The sequence below is a fragment of the Crinia signifera genome, chromosome 11, assembly GCF_055691185.1.
Source record: "Crinia signifera chromosome 11, ASM5569118v1, whole genome shotgun sequence".
Lineage (NCBI taxonomy): Eukaryota > Metazoa > Chordata > Amphibia > Anura > Myobatrachidae > Crinia > Crinia signifera.
Genome location: NC_139227.1, coordinates 99,412,717 through 99,429,160, shown reverse-complemented (window position 1 = coordinate 99,429,160; position 16,444 = coordinate 99,412,717). Strand labels below are relative to the sequence as shown.

The 16,444-nt window shown below is 45.8% G+C and overlaps 1 protein-coding gene across 1 annotated transcript in view; it reads right to left on the bottom strand.

The window, feature by feature from the left end:
• TTC17 (tetratricopeptide repeat domain 17) overlaps positions 1–16,215 on the bottom strand; it is a 96,805-nt gene extending 80,590 nt beyond the window's left edge. Inside the window, exons 1-6 of the mRNA XM_083163897.1 lie at positions 16,003–16,215; positions 11,779–11,868; positions 11,532–11,701; positions 8,857–8,968; positions 8,643–8,774; positions 8,436–8,545 (exon numbers count right to left, since the gene is read on the bottom strand). Coding sequence (XP_083020023.1) covers positions 8,436–8,545; positions 8,643–8,774; positions 8,857–8,968; positions 11,532–11,701; positions 11,779–11,868; positions 16,003–16,167 — 779 coding nt within the window. The 5' untranslated portion in view covers positions 16,168–16,215. The remainder of the gene's footprint in view (positions 1–8,435; positions 8,546–8,642; positions 8,775–8,856; positions 8,969–11,531; positions 11,702–11,778; positions 11,869–16,002) is intronic.
• Positions 16,216–16,444: the final 229 nt, after the last annotated feature.

Sequence of the window (16,444 nt, the reverse complement as noted above, 5' to 3'; positions counted from 1 at the left end):
GCAGCAGTGTCATGCAAGGTACACACATACCAAAAGGACTGCCATAAAAATCATCTGCTTGGACCACCTGGATATACTGGGCATTTACCCGGATTGGGACACTACCTTTGCAGCCAGATCATTAAGGAGACTTCCCCTCCCCCCGTCTCCCCTTGGTAAATATAAAACTTATTGGTGACTACTGTGGAGATACTTGCATCAGAGAGCCTCTGTTCCATGTATGTTTTTATACATTTTTTAAAATTTTTATATATTTCTATTGTTATGAATTATTATGAGAGCTCTCATTAAAATTGTATTTTCATTAATAAATGTTTTGATTATCAACATGTGGTAGTACATACTTTTTCAGACAACCTAGCGCTGTACATTCATCCTTCTTTTTTGCTCAAAGTATTAAGGGCTCCCTCCCCCAAAACTACAGCTTGTTGCTCAGACATGACGTAAAAGTAACCACACAGTGCATACAATGTACAACAGCGCTTATACAGAGTCAATGCACCCAGCCACTTATCTGTCTGTCGGTTTCAAATGCGGGGAAACGATGCCCAGGAAATCCAAACACTGTCAGGATCTGTCAGCCAGCTCAGCTCCGCTGCAAGCGTTCCGAATGGCGCCAAAACAGAGTGAGGGAAGAGACCAAGTCCCTGCTGCTGCGGGGTCCGTGACTTTTGGCGCCAACCACCCCCAGACAGCCGCTCCCTTAGTAGGATCTCCTAGTTCCAGTATCTCCCCCTCGACTGGGGACCACTTGGAACATGCCTGTAACAACACTGCTGTCCTCTCATAACAGGAGCTCAGTGTGTAAGCTCCGCAGAAAATGGCCGCCGCCATCACGGAGCGCCTTTCCCCCATGATCCCCACCTAGCGTGAAGCCGGTTTCAGAGCGCTCCGGAGCCCAGGCAGCTTCTTAAAAGAAGCTGTAAGCGCTGCACAGGGAGGCCAGACAGCGTCTCCCCTGTGCACAGTGAGCTGACAGGACGCGCTTTTGTCATCTCCTGCTGCGCTAGCAGAGTGAGGATTCACTAATGAGAATCCTCACACTGAGCCTACCTAGCTAGAGTGAAAGTTAATAAAATAATAAAATACCCTAACTCCTCTAATTCTTCAGCTGCTCCCGCAGCCCTTTAGAATAGCACCCACTCCAGTGGGCACCTAACACGAACTGAAGAGTCCGGGATGCAGTAGGGGAGGAGCCTACCCTCTAAAGCTTTAGGATAGGTGCCTGGCTCCTTCGGACCCTCCTACATCCCAGTGTTGAGCTGTGTCACCAGGACCATTGAAAGAGAAACATCTACTTCAAACTGGTTTCCTAGGCTCTGACCAAATACCTGAAATCGTACCCATGATGTGGAGTCCAATGAAGAGATGCCCAGTCAACTTTCTGCATCCAATAATATCCCAGCCTGTCCCCACTCCCCTTTTTGGTATAAAATGTGGTGTTAGGATCTGAGAGAAATTGTGATCTATTTCAGAGCACAATTCGGGAAACCCCTGTCCGCTTATGGTGTTTGCTCCCCTTGACGGTAATATCTGTTCCTTAGCTGTGCCAGTCTGTGTGTGTGTTAGCGGTATCTGCATTTATATCTATTGTAGTAATGTTTCTATTCCATGTAAAAGCTGTACTGTACTATTCTATAGTTTATACATATATGTATTGTGTTTTACTCTGTAACCCCCTTTGTGTTCACTATGGACATCAATAATATAATGCACGGGGTCAGATCCGTGATCTCCACATAACCAATGTCTGAGTGTATTATTTCTTCATCATGGTATCAGCGTTTTAGATGCAACATCAGGTCTAACCATAAGCAGTTTGTATATTGATTGGTATAGCTGCATTAGACATTATAAAGGGTACAGTATAGCTTTAATTCCTTATACAGCAGTAGAAGGGTTAAAACAGGTTATACTTGTGGTGGTCACTTTACAATGGATCCAAGAACATCTATTCATATGCTAATGTGTTTTACAGCCAAGGACATTGTCAGTGAATGGAGAGGCTTCACTGAGCTATTGATTGCCCAAACAGTTGCAACTTGACGTTGTTAGGGGTAACCAAGTGTATGTTTTATAAAAGTAACGAATATAGTGTATCAACTGCATTATTCACCGGATTGTTATAAAATACACGTTAACACCCGTAACTTCCGCCAGTGGGGACCCGCTCACCCTGGGTTGCCCACATTCCCCTATTATGCTTTACCGCCCAGCCTTATGCACCCTAACTCTCACCCAGTAAGAGGAGACAGACTCACTGCCCTCACCCACCAGCAGAAGTTGCAGTGTCCCCCACCCTCCTCTTTAGTCCCCCTTATGACCACACACCCCTACTCACTACCGAGCCTCCTGTTTTCCTGTGTCTTGACCTCTGCTAGTGGGGAGATGCTGACCCAAAAACACCCTACTATACTATTGCACACACACACACACACACACACACACACACTTAAACAACCGCTTTTTAATTAAACAAAACAATACACACCCCCTTCCATGCTCACTATTTAACACATTTCACCTATAACTCAAGTTGAAATACAGGCATCTTACATACAATTCTAACCATATTTCTCACAATACAAAAGTTCACAAATTAAGGGGGTTTCGCCCCTCACGACGGTGTGAAGAGCACCCGTAGATCGCGATGAATCACCTAGTTTATATTATATTTAGTCTATGGATTTTTGAGACCCAAGTGCATGATTTTCCATTTGTTGGCATTAAACTGCAGTTGCCATGCTCTTGACCATTCCTCTAATCTACCTAGATCATCAATCATTTGTTTTACCCCTCCTGGTGTCTACCCTGTTGCATACCTTTATGTCATCTGCAAAAAGGCACATTTTACCCTCAATTCCATTTGAAATATCACCAATTCAGATATTAAAAAGCACTGGTTCAATTACAGATCCCTGGGGTACTCCACTTGTAACCTTTCCCTCCCTCGACTGGCATGTGGGACCATTTGTAGACAAGTAGATAGACAGCCATTAGGTCGACACCATTAGTTCGACAACTCAAAAGGTCGACACTGCCATTAGGTCGACAGTCAAAAGGTTGACATTGTTTTTTTCAGTGTTTTTTGGCCGAAATGTCGACACAGTCGACATGGACACAGTTTGAAGTGAACCGCTGCGCTCGGCACACTATTTTATTCTCTCACCACGCCCTAGTGGATAGTAGGGCATGAAATACCGCCTGTCGGCACATGTCGGCTCAAAACAGTGAAAAAAACCATGTCGACCTAATGACATGTCGACCTAATGGCTGTCTATCTACTTGTTGTCTACAAATAGTCCGGATACCCTTTGACTGTACTCCATTTATAACAACTCTGTTTTCTGTCCTGCAACCAAGATCTTATCCATTCAACCATCTTAGAATCCAATCCCAAGCTTTCAAGTTTATTTAACAGTCTGCGATGTGGGACAGTGTCAAAAGCCTTACTAAAGTCTAGATAAGCTACATCTACAGCCTCCCCTTGATCTATTACTTTACTCACCCAGTCAAAAAAAAAAAAATCTATAAGATTTGTTTGACATGATCTTCCCCCAGTAAACCCATGCTGTTTCGGATCATGTAAGTTGCTGGTTTTTAGATATTCTACAACTCTATGTTTTAAGAGTTTCCATCAATTTCCCTACTACTGATGTAAGGCTCACTGGTCGATGGTTGCTTACCTTTTCCTTGCTTCCACTTTTGTGCAGTGGGACTACATTTGCTGTTTTCCAGTCCTCTGGGATTACTCCAGTAGCTAGTGACTGGTTGAATAATTCTGTTATTGGTTTAACCAGCTCCCCTTTAAGCTCTTTTAGTATCCTTGGATTTATCCCATCTGGCCCCATTGATTTATCCACTTTCAGTTTTATGAGTTCTGTTAGGACTTTCTCCTCTGTAAATGTATTTGTTTCTCCTTCATTTTTCTGACTATACTTAACTGTGGCCCCTTCCCCTCTCTTTCAGCAGTGAATACTGAGCAGAAATAATTATTGATATCTGCTATTACATTGTCCCACTCAAGAAGACTTCCACTCTCTGTCTTTAGTCTTAATACTCCACTTTTTGTTTTTCTCCAGGTGTAGTCTCAATGCTGTAAGGTAGTAATTCGAAACACCACCACCAGAGAAAAAAAAAAAGGGGGGTTTTGAGCAGCGCTGGGCTTCACTGAGAGAATCACAGACAACTAATTAAACAGTTTAATGTGTACACAAATGACAAATATGATAAAAAAGAGCAAGGTTGATAAATTCAATACAAATGGTCAATGTTGCAACAAATTAATCCTGCATGTTTATGGAGAGAATTACTCAGCGAGGGATCTGGCCTCCAATGAGGACTTTGAGATCTCTCTATTGGTATATTTGGTTCATCAAAGAACTTGAGGTAAGAGAAAAAAGATAGTTCTGGAAATTTACCCAGCTTGGAAGTAGGTTAATGTGCAGTCCTTCTAGAGTAGTCCACAATCGGCGAATAGCACTTCGCTGGCAAAGGTGGAGACGGCAGGTTCCTGTGCTGTATATAGAGGTGCTGGTCCGGAACCAAGGAGAAGGAATGGATCAACGCGTTTCGGCGCCCAAGTGGCACCTTCCTCAGGAGCAATGTGTGACACAGATCCCTCGCGGAGTAATTCCCTCTATAAGCATGCAGGATTAATTTGTTGCAACATTGACCGTTTTTTATTGATTTTTATCAACCTTGCTCTTTTTTTTTTTTATTATCAGATTTGTCATTTGTGTACACATTAAACGGTTTCATTAGTTTTCTGTGATTCTCTCAGTGAAGCCCAGTGCTGCTCAAAACCCCCCTTTTCCAGTTTTACCTACTTTTGGAGGGCTCCCACAATTCCCTCCGGAGCAGCAGCTAAAGACAGCACCTACAGATACGTATTGGTCATTTTTTCTCAAACACAACACCATCCATGCTGCTTAATCACCCAGCCTCTCAACAACATTCTTAGACAATTAGTAAAATACTTCAGTCCATTGATCAAATGCTCCCATCCTGCGAAGTGTTAAGTTCGCTCACAGACAGGACAGGAATATACATGTGAGCATTTCATTAGAACAGAACACTAACGTGTGAGAGACTATGGGCGGTATTCAATGTCCTGAATCGCTGGTTACAGTGATTCAGATTTAACATTCGCCTGCCAATCGCCGGTTTTTAGCAGTGAATCGCCATGCATGGGGATTCGTGGGGAGTCGCCAAGTCACCCTATTCAACGTGGCTGAGAATCGCCGTCCCTAACGGCGATTCTCAGCCATACCGGCGTTTCCCTACACAGCCTCATTAATGTAGTCAGTTGTTTAAAAAATCGCAGATAAATGCTAGAAACAAGCAAATTACCCTGGACAAACGCTTCCCATACAGCAGACGGCAAACGCTGGGAAATCTGGTCAAAGGGCAAACGAAGGAGTGAGGTGGGGAGGAGAATCATGGGTAAGTGAGGTGCACCATGGGTAAGAACAGTGCTTTGTGGGAGAAAAAAAAAATACCTGAAAAAATTAAATATATATTTGTATAGCACTTCTACGACCATGACATCACACAAGGGCAGCAAATAATAATACATTAGACTTGCATAGTTAAATAGAGCACTTAAAACCAATTATTTCACATGTTCCTATAAAAGTTCACCATAAAAAGATGACGAGGGGCACTCGGAGAGGAACGGCGATATGAAAGAAGAAAAAGGAATCGCCAACTTCACATTGAATACACTTTTGGCGATTCCCCTCAACTACCGTCGATTCCCCAGGAAAAATCCTATACACAAAAAACGGCGATTTGTACAGGAAAACATTTGGCGATTGCAGCTTCATTCACCGGTCGTCAACGGCGATTCTAGCTCATTGAATACGGTGATTCGCATTTGGAGCTCCAAAAATCACCGTCAGCCACGAAAAAACCCCGGAATCGCCATAAAACTTGGCGATTCCGGCTCATTGAATACCGCCCTATATGTAACAGACCACGTTCTACCATGAACTGACCTTGGTTCTCAGGGAAACAGCTGTCTACATTGTATCCAGCATCTTTAGTACTTGTTAAGTACATAGACAGGTCCATTGTACTCTACGCAATCACTTGTTTTATTTAAATATAGTACATTTGTATTTTCTGTGCAGTGTAATCTGGACAAACACTTGACAATGGAGACTAAAGCTTCTAAGCATACTATCCTGGCATTACCTGGGGAAACTATCTGCCCAATTCTCAGTGCAGCTGTTCTGGTGGGGTGTGAGGTCATTGCGCACACTAGGCTACGCAGGTCAGCAATAAACTACATCCAGGTGGAGCGCGAAGACCATCTTTCTGCCAGAATTCCGCTGTGTATATGGGGTTCCAAGCCGAAATGATGGGTCGGTTATGGGTCTTACGGATTCTTGGCAGAGTACGGCATGAGACAAATGAGGTGATCCTTGGTTAGGGAAGACACTTGAGCGCTCATATCACCCTTCCCTTATTTTGGATTCTATCAGAGAGGGGCTCACGCTGGTCCCCATTCTTTTTGGAGCATTCAGACACCAAGTATGTTTAACTATGGGGCAATTCTCATCAACATGCATGCAGACAGCAAAGAAAGGTATACAGGGGGGAATTCAATTCAGGGCCGTCTTTTCGTATGGGCTTAATGGGTACTTGCCCAGGGGCCCCAGGTGTATAAGGGCCTATTCTGATAGCTGAGGATCCCTTTTTTCCAGGGATACCAGAATTTAGAAAATCGGCCCTGGGGAACTGGAGATATCCAACTTCAAAGCAGCAGTCCACATCCGACCTGTTAATTGCAATTTCCAGTCATATTTCTCAGGTTCTCTCTGACTTAGATATTTTCTGAGAGTATATTCCAAAAGCTGGGACTCTCCCCTTTCTGCCGATACTAGCGGCTTGTCTCTAACATGCCCAGAACAAGACATATCAGCCTTCCAGCAGCCAGTCCCTGCTCCAGCTTCAAACATCTGGTGTACGGTTTTATATTTTTTTAATGGATTGCTCTGGCTCCTGATCTCTGATCCCCAAGTTCCCAGCACCTCCTGAAAGGTGGGACTCTAGGTTTTTATACTATTATAAATCTATTTCCAGATAATGGCGATATATGCAGTCAAACAAGCTGCACTTCCACCGGAAAATGACGATTAAACCCACTCTATTATCCAACCCTCCCCTACCTCCCTGGAAGTCATTTACAAGGGACCCTTCAATCAGCTCAGTGCCCCCTTCCACACGTTAGTATTCACCCTCCCACCACCTGTGCAGTAAAGGAGTAATTAGCAGAAGTTACTGATCCAGGTACATGTTGAATGGAAGATAGAGCACCCCCTGCCACCCGTGGTACATCACAGCTGCTGCTGATAGCACCCCCCACTACTAGGAGGGGAGAATGGGTAAGGGTCCCAGTGAATTGCTTTGCCCAGGGGCCCACACTGCTGTTAAGATGGCCCTGATTCAATTAGTATTTAACAGGTGTGAAAAAAAGGTGGAAGCTTAAGGCATTAACGCCCTGGGCTATTCAATTAGAGACCTTTTTGTTACCTGATAAATTAACGGTTAATGGCCGTTAACACACAAAATCAGGGATAAATGCCTGTACCTATGTCCTTACGGGATCGCGGAACCTAAAAACATGCTTACCTGGGATTTCTTTTCAAGTGGGGTATAGCTCACAGACAATGTCTTACAGTCAATAGGTCGACACCAAAAGTTAGACATTGAAAAAAGTTAGATGCCCATTAATGTCTAACTGTCAACGCCTAAATAATGCAGGTCTACCTTTTGTCAACGTCTAACTAATGGAGGTCTAACTTTTGGTGTCGACCTATTGACTGTGTTGCCATCTGGAATCCCACTTGTTTTGTCCCGGGGGATCAATTAGCCCTCAGTGATACCGCTTTCACATGCGCAAAGCCGGGTCATACCCGGGAATGTGTTCCCGGATGCTTCCCGCGACACTACCCGGGAATGTACCCTTTTACACTGCACTCAGACCGACCCGGGACAGCACCATTCACACTGATCCCGGGAAATCCTTGCAAATACATATGCGTGTCATTAGAAATGGACTCCAAGGCTCTGAAAGATAACATCAGCATTTGTGAGCCCAAGAAAGCTCCCGGGTACAGGACCATTCACACTGATCGCATCGCGTGCTTATTCCAGAATCTACCCAGGTCAGGACCTGGTTAAAAATCCCGGAATGCTCATCCCGGGATATTCTTTCAAGACCCTTTCAAACTGAGCAAAATCCCGGGTTGATGCGCGTTCAGGTGCAAAAACCCGGGATAAAATTGCGAGTGTGAAAGGGGTATGAATTATCCCGTTTAATTGAATACCCCCCAAATCTGCAGTACATACAATAACAGGCAGTTTAGTAAACCTTATCTGTCTCTCGGAATTGCCCTAGCCCGTCACAATTTATACATGCTATGTACCTAGAAGAGAAGTGCAGTGCCCGCATGGCGCATTCCACCACGTGGTAGGGCTCATTCTTTATTCTCCAATAGAATGAGGCCATGTTATAGAGGACCCAGGAGGTGGAATTCTGTAAGACAGAGGACAACACGTCATTTTGCTGTTACAAGAGACGCACTAGCAGATGGAAAACACAAGCGGACTTGTCTGCTGAAACCGCAATATACCTTAAGGAGACTTTCGTGTATTCTGTGCCCAATATCATCTATGTTCCTCCCCAACTTCTGTGACAGGGAGTTGAAGACCGGGTCCTCTTTAGGCAGCAGAGGAGCAGAAAGGTTCTTCCTCTCCTGAATTCCCTAGAAAGATTCAGCACATATTACACGAGTCGCAGCCGGGCACAGGAAGCAGCACTGAGGAACTTGTTTGTGGAGTTCATACCCGGAGATGCTGAAAGGCATGGATGCTGAATGGAAGCTGTATGATGCCGGTGCAGTCTGGCTGCAGCAGGTCAGGAGGCAATGGACTATGGACATCTATATAATCTTCTGGGCTGCAAATCCCAAAACAGAATGATCAGCACACAGTACTGCAGCACTACAGGCAGCCTCTGTTATACTGGTCAGGGTCCACATCGCACTTATTAGCAGTGATGTTCCAAACACCGCACATACAGTACCGTATAATATTTCCAGTAGCGTACAGTAACATTATCGCACAGACATTTTATTTTTCAGTAGTTATGGTAAAATAAGGCTAACCCATTATATACTGTGGCACAAAAGTAATGGGGCAGGTGACTGGTAACATGTAGGCCCCCCAGGGTCCAATTAGTGAGGTGCTGTCTGGTCTCATAGCGATAACAGGGGCTCTCTGGTGGTCTTCTGCTCCTATATCCCACAGAAGCTGGAGAACGCTGCACTGACCTGCTGGATGTGTGTCTGGAACCTCCTGCACTGAATGTGGCTGAGATATGTGCCAGTGTCTGTTACCACTGACAATTCGGGCCAGAGGACACTGGTCACAATCATTAACCACCTGTCGTCGCCCATTGCGCAAGTCCACAGTAGGTGGTGATGCCTTCCATCAGGTATTCAAAGTTAACATACATGGCAAATGTTCACATGACCGTTGGAAATAGAACGTTCCTTGCCATGATCAGCCTAGAGGGTGGTCAGGTCACGTCACATTACAAATGATGCATGTCTGGCCATTGACGTCACAGTACAGTGGTGCCAGCTGCCGTTACCTTTACATACTGATGTACCATGACTTTTGACACCTCAGTGTTTATACACATATAATACATATTGGTTCATTTAATTTTATCTATTTGGGTTGACCTATTGGAATGTACAACATAATTCCAGTAGACAATGTAACAGTACATGACTGTCCAATCACAGTGATGGATCGGTTATCCGTGCCGACAGCCATGATCCTGGCCCATTTGCGGTCAGCCCGACAGCTGAACAACAGGCGGGATTCAATGTTCCACCTGCAGACCGGTACAAAAGGGGTGTGGCCGCGAAAACTGCTGTGGATTGACGACCTGCGGCCGGGATCGCCACAATCCACGGCTGTTATCGGCAGAACGGGCCAGACCGCTTCTAAAGTTGGGCCCGTTCTGCCGTGAACCAGCTTCAATACTGTCGCTAAAGACAGCATTGATTAGCCGAGGCTATTTCCCCCGTCGGACATAGCGGCGGCACATTGAATACCCCCTAATCTAGCTACCCGAATTCAGGTTCCTAGTATGTACAATATACTGGGTGTTTTATCACTGCTGCTGTACACGGACTGACTCTTTGGAGTAAATTTACTAAAATGGGATCCTGCTCATAGCAACCAAGCAGGTTTATCTTCAAGAAGGTGCTAATTTAATAAGTAGAATCTCATTGGTTGCTATGGGCAACATACTGCGAGAGAGGAGAACGGGGAGATGTATTATAGAGGCAATTATCTTATTGAGGTGAAGCAATAAGGAAGCAAAACGTCAAAACCATTCATTCAATGTTTGCATATAACGTAGAGCAGGGGTGGGGAACCTCAGGCCTGGGGGCCGTATGCTGCCCCCGTAGCCGCTCTCAGTGGCCCTCCCACCCGCCAGTCGGCTTTGCCGGGAGTTAAGTTCAGGGAAATTCTCGTGAGAGGTCAGTAGTTCTCGCGAGATTCCTCTTAAACAGCAGCAGCCGGAGACTGTCTGTGCCATTCAGCGGCAGCCACTGGAGCGTGGGACGGCTGCAGCAGAACAATTTGTAAGAGACATTTTTACATATGGCCCCTTAAGGATTTTTTTCCCCATACAAATGGCCCTTGGAACAAAAAAGGTCCCCCACCCCTGACTTGGAGGAGCAGGATTTGCCTACATTATATACTCACATAGGGGGTTATTTTGGTTCACTCTTTCTGACAAAATCCTTCTTAGATGGACAAAACCATGTGCACTGCAGGGGGGCAGATGTAACATGTGCAGAGAAAATTAGATTTGGTGAGTTATTTTGTTTCTGTGCAGGGTAAATACTGACTGCTTTATTTTTACACTGCAAAATAGATCTCACTTTGAAGTAAAACCCCACCCAAATCTAATTGTATCTGCACATGTTACATGTGCCCCACCTGCAGTGCACATGGGCCCTTATTCAGATCTGATCGCAGTACAAATTTGTTCTCAAAATGGGCAAAACCAGGTGCACTGCAGGTGGGGCAGATGTAACATGTATAGAGAGAATTACATTTGTGTGAGTTTTTTTTTTCCTATGCAGGGTAAATACTGGCTGCATTATTTTTACACTGCAATTTAGATTTCAGTTTCAGCACACCACACCCAAATCTAACTCTCTCTGCACATGTTACATCAGCCCCACCTGCAGTGCACATGGTTTTGCCCATTTTGAAAACAAATTTGTACTGCGATCAGATCTGAATAAGGGCCATGGTTTTGTCCATCTAAGAAGGAATTTGTCAGAAAGAGTGAACCAAAATAACCCCTATATATACAGAGGTTCCTTGTGTCACACAGTGACACCACCACCTCTTCTTACATCTCCCCCAATGTATGCTATGCATCAGGACATTATTACAGAAACACAACTGGAACTATGGAGTAACAGTACTTGATGTTTTTGTCCTCTAGCGGTATGTATGTCCCATCGTATAAGTCCATGTCCCCTAAAGGCAATTTGGCTAGAACACAATCTGGATCATCTTTGTAGTGTCTCTGCTCCAGGCCTGTGTCCCTATCTTCGTTCTCCTCAATGTGAATCTTCTGAGCAACAAGGTGCTTCTGCAGAAACAAGACAAAGGTTTACCAGAGAATCCGGTTAGGGGCGAGAGATTATAATCCTCCAGCACAATACCCACCTCTAGTTCCTTGAGGTATCCAACAGTGGTCTCCTGTCTCATCAAGATCACTAAGTCATGGGGGTGCTTCAAGTTCATTGGGGAGTCCACCTGTAGGGCACAGCCGCTGGTAAGCTTTCATGCACAATAATACGTATAAAGAATTCTAAGCAGTGATAACAGTACAGGAGCCCGATTATACTGTACACAGCCAGTTTAGCAATGCTACACAATGGGCCAGACTCTGTAAAGGACATCATTGTGTGTCTAGAACAAACCATGTGTCCATGCTAATGCATTCATATTGTCTTTGTGTAGGGTAAATAATGGCCGCTAGGGATGGCCATCGTCCATCGATGGTTCATGGCCGATGTCGAACACTTTTGCCATCAAGGGGGGAGAACAAGATGGTTTCCCTCCATCGACGGAACAGCAAAACGATGTTTTGCTTTTTTTCTTTTCAAAGTGCCGGGACACTGAGCATAGCCCCCCCCCCCCCGCGAAGCCCCACCCCCGTGTTTTGATTGGCCCACAGGCCAATCAAACACAATGGATGACCATCGATATGTAAAAATATCAATGGTCATCCATTGCATAGTTTAGCACAATCGATGGCCAGTTGCAGAATTGCCATCGATGGCAATGGCAATGATGGCCATCCCTAATGGCCACTTTTGCATGTACTTACTTCTTAAACTGGGTACTCACTATAAGATATTTCCAAACGCTATGCATTGTATTGTACTATATTATAGTGCATCCAATTCAGTGGGTACTCACTACATAGTTCACATCCTAGATAGACACGTACAGTAAATCCTCAGCAGGTGGTTCTACCCTTTGTCTGGTATATTTATGCCTAATGTACAGCAGCTAATGGATTCACCCGGGGACTATCCAATTATCCCCGATACCTGGCACTAATCAGGGATTAGGTTCCCTGTGGCATCCCAAGTGCAAGCCACAATAAGAAGCCCTTTGAGTCACAATAACACATGGGGATACCAGATCCGATGTGTTACTGACCAAAAATGGGTAATTTGTTGGGCAAAAAAAAAAAAAGGCTATAATTGTATCGCCTCATAATGACCATTAAGCTGCAAAAGGGTTTAAAAAAAAAAAAAAAAAAAAAAACCTTTTTTAAAAAACAAAACAAAAAAAGCTTTTTTGGTTTAAAGCAATTTAATGGCATTAAACATTTTAATGAAAGAAAAAAATGTAATACTGTATTCCCATCTTAGTAAATTTACCCCCAACATCAAAGTTATTAGGCTCTGATATGATTTTTGAAATCTTTCAATAAAACCAATTTCACACTATAAATATAATTAAAACACGCACACACAACGAAGGAATTAAGCGTTAGCACTGGATATGTCACGGGCATTAAACATTCTGTATAAAACATTAGTTTAGATGCCTTTTCAGTTCCCTGTCTGTTTTGAAGCGTTGACTGAACTAAACCAATAGAAGTAAAAAAAAAATCAAATTTTTTGTGTGTAAAGATGACATGGTGTTATGTCTGTCGTCACAACATATTAAAAGAAAGAAAAAAAAAACAGTTTAAAAAAAAAAAAAAAAAGTATTTGGTTTAACCCTGGCTGCATTAATAGCATGTTAGTATCGCTGAAAAAGTATTGCATCTACTTTGATACCCCCTTAGGATGGAAATATTAGACTAATGCCCCCCATACACGGTCCGTTAATCGGATCCGTTGTGTGCTTAAACCGCACACATCGGATCGGATCGCATCCCTAGTGCATGCAGTGTGCATGCACTGCGATCCGATGTATAGCTAGAACAAAAAGTATGTGCAGCAGATACTTTTTGTACCGTACTATGTGATGCGTGGGAGCGCGCATCGCATAGTACAGAACGGAGCCATACACAACGGACCGTGTATGGGCTCCTTAAGAACAGGGTACAACTGTATAAGCAGCAGCTTAGGGGGAACACCTGATCAGAGCATTCAGCTGTGTACACACTATAAGACATCTGCTAACAATAAAATTGTGCATATCGTTTAGTGTGTACCCACTATATGGTTAACAATGCCTGCACCCACGGGTCGTTAACTATCCACCCTGTTGTCTCTACACGCAGTCACATCTGACCACATCATCAGCAACTGTGTTACAGGCCAGACAACAGGGGATTTCATAAAGGATCTGCGGGAGTGCCCATTAACCATATAGTGGGTACACACTGGATGATATGCATGATGTTATCGTTAATGTTATGGTGTATATCAAACACAAATCGCAGAATGCGTATGGGGAATTAGACAGGTACAGATATATACCTGCCTAACATCATTGCTGCTTTCCTGCCAAACAGCTCTGCTGTCAGGTCCCGAGACTGCAGCATGGCCAAAACGTTTCTTCGTTTAAATACAATGCAATGCTCCAGGAAACCGTGCCAATTCATTTGATATGCAATACAGTATATCGGGTGAGCTATGGAGTCTGTATACGAAGTTTTACAAAGTAGCGGACGCAGCATTTTTTTTCCATGCTAAGGTTGTTGCAACTCTCAGGTGCCTGCACATCCGTACACTGACAGGTGTCCTTATAATGTCATACATACAGTATCGCGTATATCCAGTGCTCGAAGTGGGCCGGTATACAACGGTATGACATACCGGCACTTCGAGCACTGAACTTTTTTTTCCTCCCCTCTCTGCAGCACAGATGGAGATTCCGCGGCCATTCACTGCAGCACACAGGAGACTGTGTAGCTGCTGTCACCCGGCAATAGGGAAAGGTGGGGAGATGACAGGCTGGGCCGGGGGTCAGGGTGCATTGTGTCCCCCGCGGTCATTTATTTATTTAAGCTCCGTCGCGGCCGCCCTCCCACCCACTGAGAGAATGGCAAGAGGTGACAGCCGGCAGAGAGCGGCGAACTGCCCGTGCTGCCTGGCTGTCTTCAGAGCAGAGAGTGCAGAGTGGTGAACTGCCCGTGTCGGCAGTCTTCAGCGGGTTGCGGCTACTTGAAAATTCGCACCGGGTTGCAAGACCACTGATTGGCTGACATTCTTCCTGAGCTAGATTTCAAATAGCCGCAACCCGCTCTAAAGACTGCCGGGTACGGACCGCTCACCGCTCTGCACTCTCTGCCTGCTGTCACCTCGGTTCCATTCTCTCGGTGGGTGGGTGTGTTGGTGGGCGGCCGCGACGGAGCTTGAATAAATAAATGCCGGCGGGGGGCACAATGCACCCTGACCCAGCCTGTCATCTCCCCACCTTTCGCTATCACCGGGTGCCAGTCTCCTGTGTGCTGCAGTGAATGGCAACCAGCATGCAATCCCCCATGGTAACAAGAATGGAACCCTCTTGGCATCAGGCATGAAGCCCCTGACATAAAGCATGAAGTTCCTGGCATTGTGAAATAAACTCCTAGCAATGAGCATGTGGGTAAGTGGCACTTAGGTGGCATATCATGTAATGGACATCACGGTGTGTGCCATAATGTATAATGGGCATTAAGGTGTGTGGCATCATGTATAAATGGTATTACAGTGTGTCGCATCATGTGTAATGGTGATGGCAATCATACATTACCAGGGAACTCCAGGAACAGAGCATTTTCTCCCTAAAGGAGAGGGTCAGGTAGGCACCCCTGGTATATCCCATCTGACCCTGTGCTGCCCCCATCCCAGGTGATCCTGCACCAATCTCACACTCCCTGACAGGGTACATCCTTACAACGGGGTACCCTGTGCCGCCCTGTCAGGTGAGCCTATACCACCCTATCCCCACAAACACCGCCTGACAGGTGAGCCTGTACATCCTAACCCTCCTGGCAGGCATCCCAGTGGATCCCTGACACCCCCTGACAGACGGCCCTGAACATCTCTTAAACCCCTGGTAGGCACCCCTGCGGGTTCCCGACAGGTGGCCCTGCACCTCCCTGAGTCAGGGACCCTGACATGTCACCCTGTACATACCGGAGAAGTGACCCTGCCTCCCCCCGACAGGGTTGGTATATTTGTACCCAGTGCATGATGAGATCACCACACCTTCACCCCCCACAGGTGACACCGTGACACCTGACACCCCCTGACAGGTGGCTCCGTACATGCCTTACACCTCCTGACAAGCATCCCTGACACACCCTGTAGGGTGCCCTGCGCCTGTCAATGACAGGTGACCCTGTGCCGCCTTGACACCCGCTGACATCTGCCCGTGCACTGCACCGTGCTGACAGTTACCCCTGCGCCCCCACTGACACCCCCAGGCGCTCACCTGCTGCTGAATCTTCCCGTCCTCTGTCACTACCCAGTGTGTGGTGGCCCCGGAGGGTGTCGCCGTGCAGAGCAGGGACAGGAGTCCGAGGAGGTAGACCCATGCCGCCCCAGCCCGCGGTCCCGTCCCGGAGGTGCAGTGCTGTCCGCTCCTGCTCTCCGCCATCTTCCCTGCTGACGTCAAGCACCACGCTCCGCCCACAGGAAAAGGAAGCGGCGCCGACGCCATATTCCCGGAGCCTTCAGCACTGCAGCCCGGCCAGTGTAAAAAAAAGAAAAGAAAAAGGTGTTCTCCGCCCTCACCATGTATATCCGTGTACTACTGCCCTCATCCTGTGCCTCTGTCATCTGTGTACTACTGCCCCCATCCTGTACCTCTGTGTGCCCGTGCCCCTAACCTGTAACTCTGTCATCGGTGTACCCATGCCCTCATTCTGTACCTG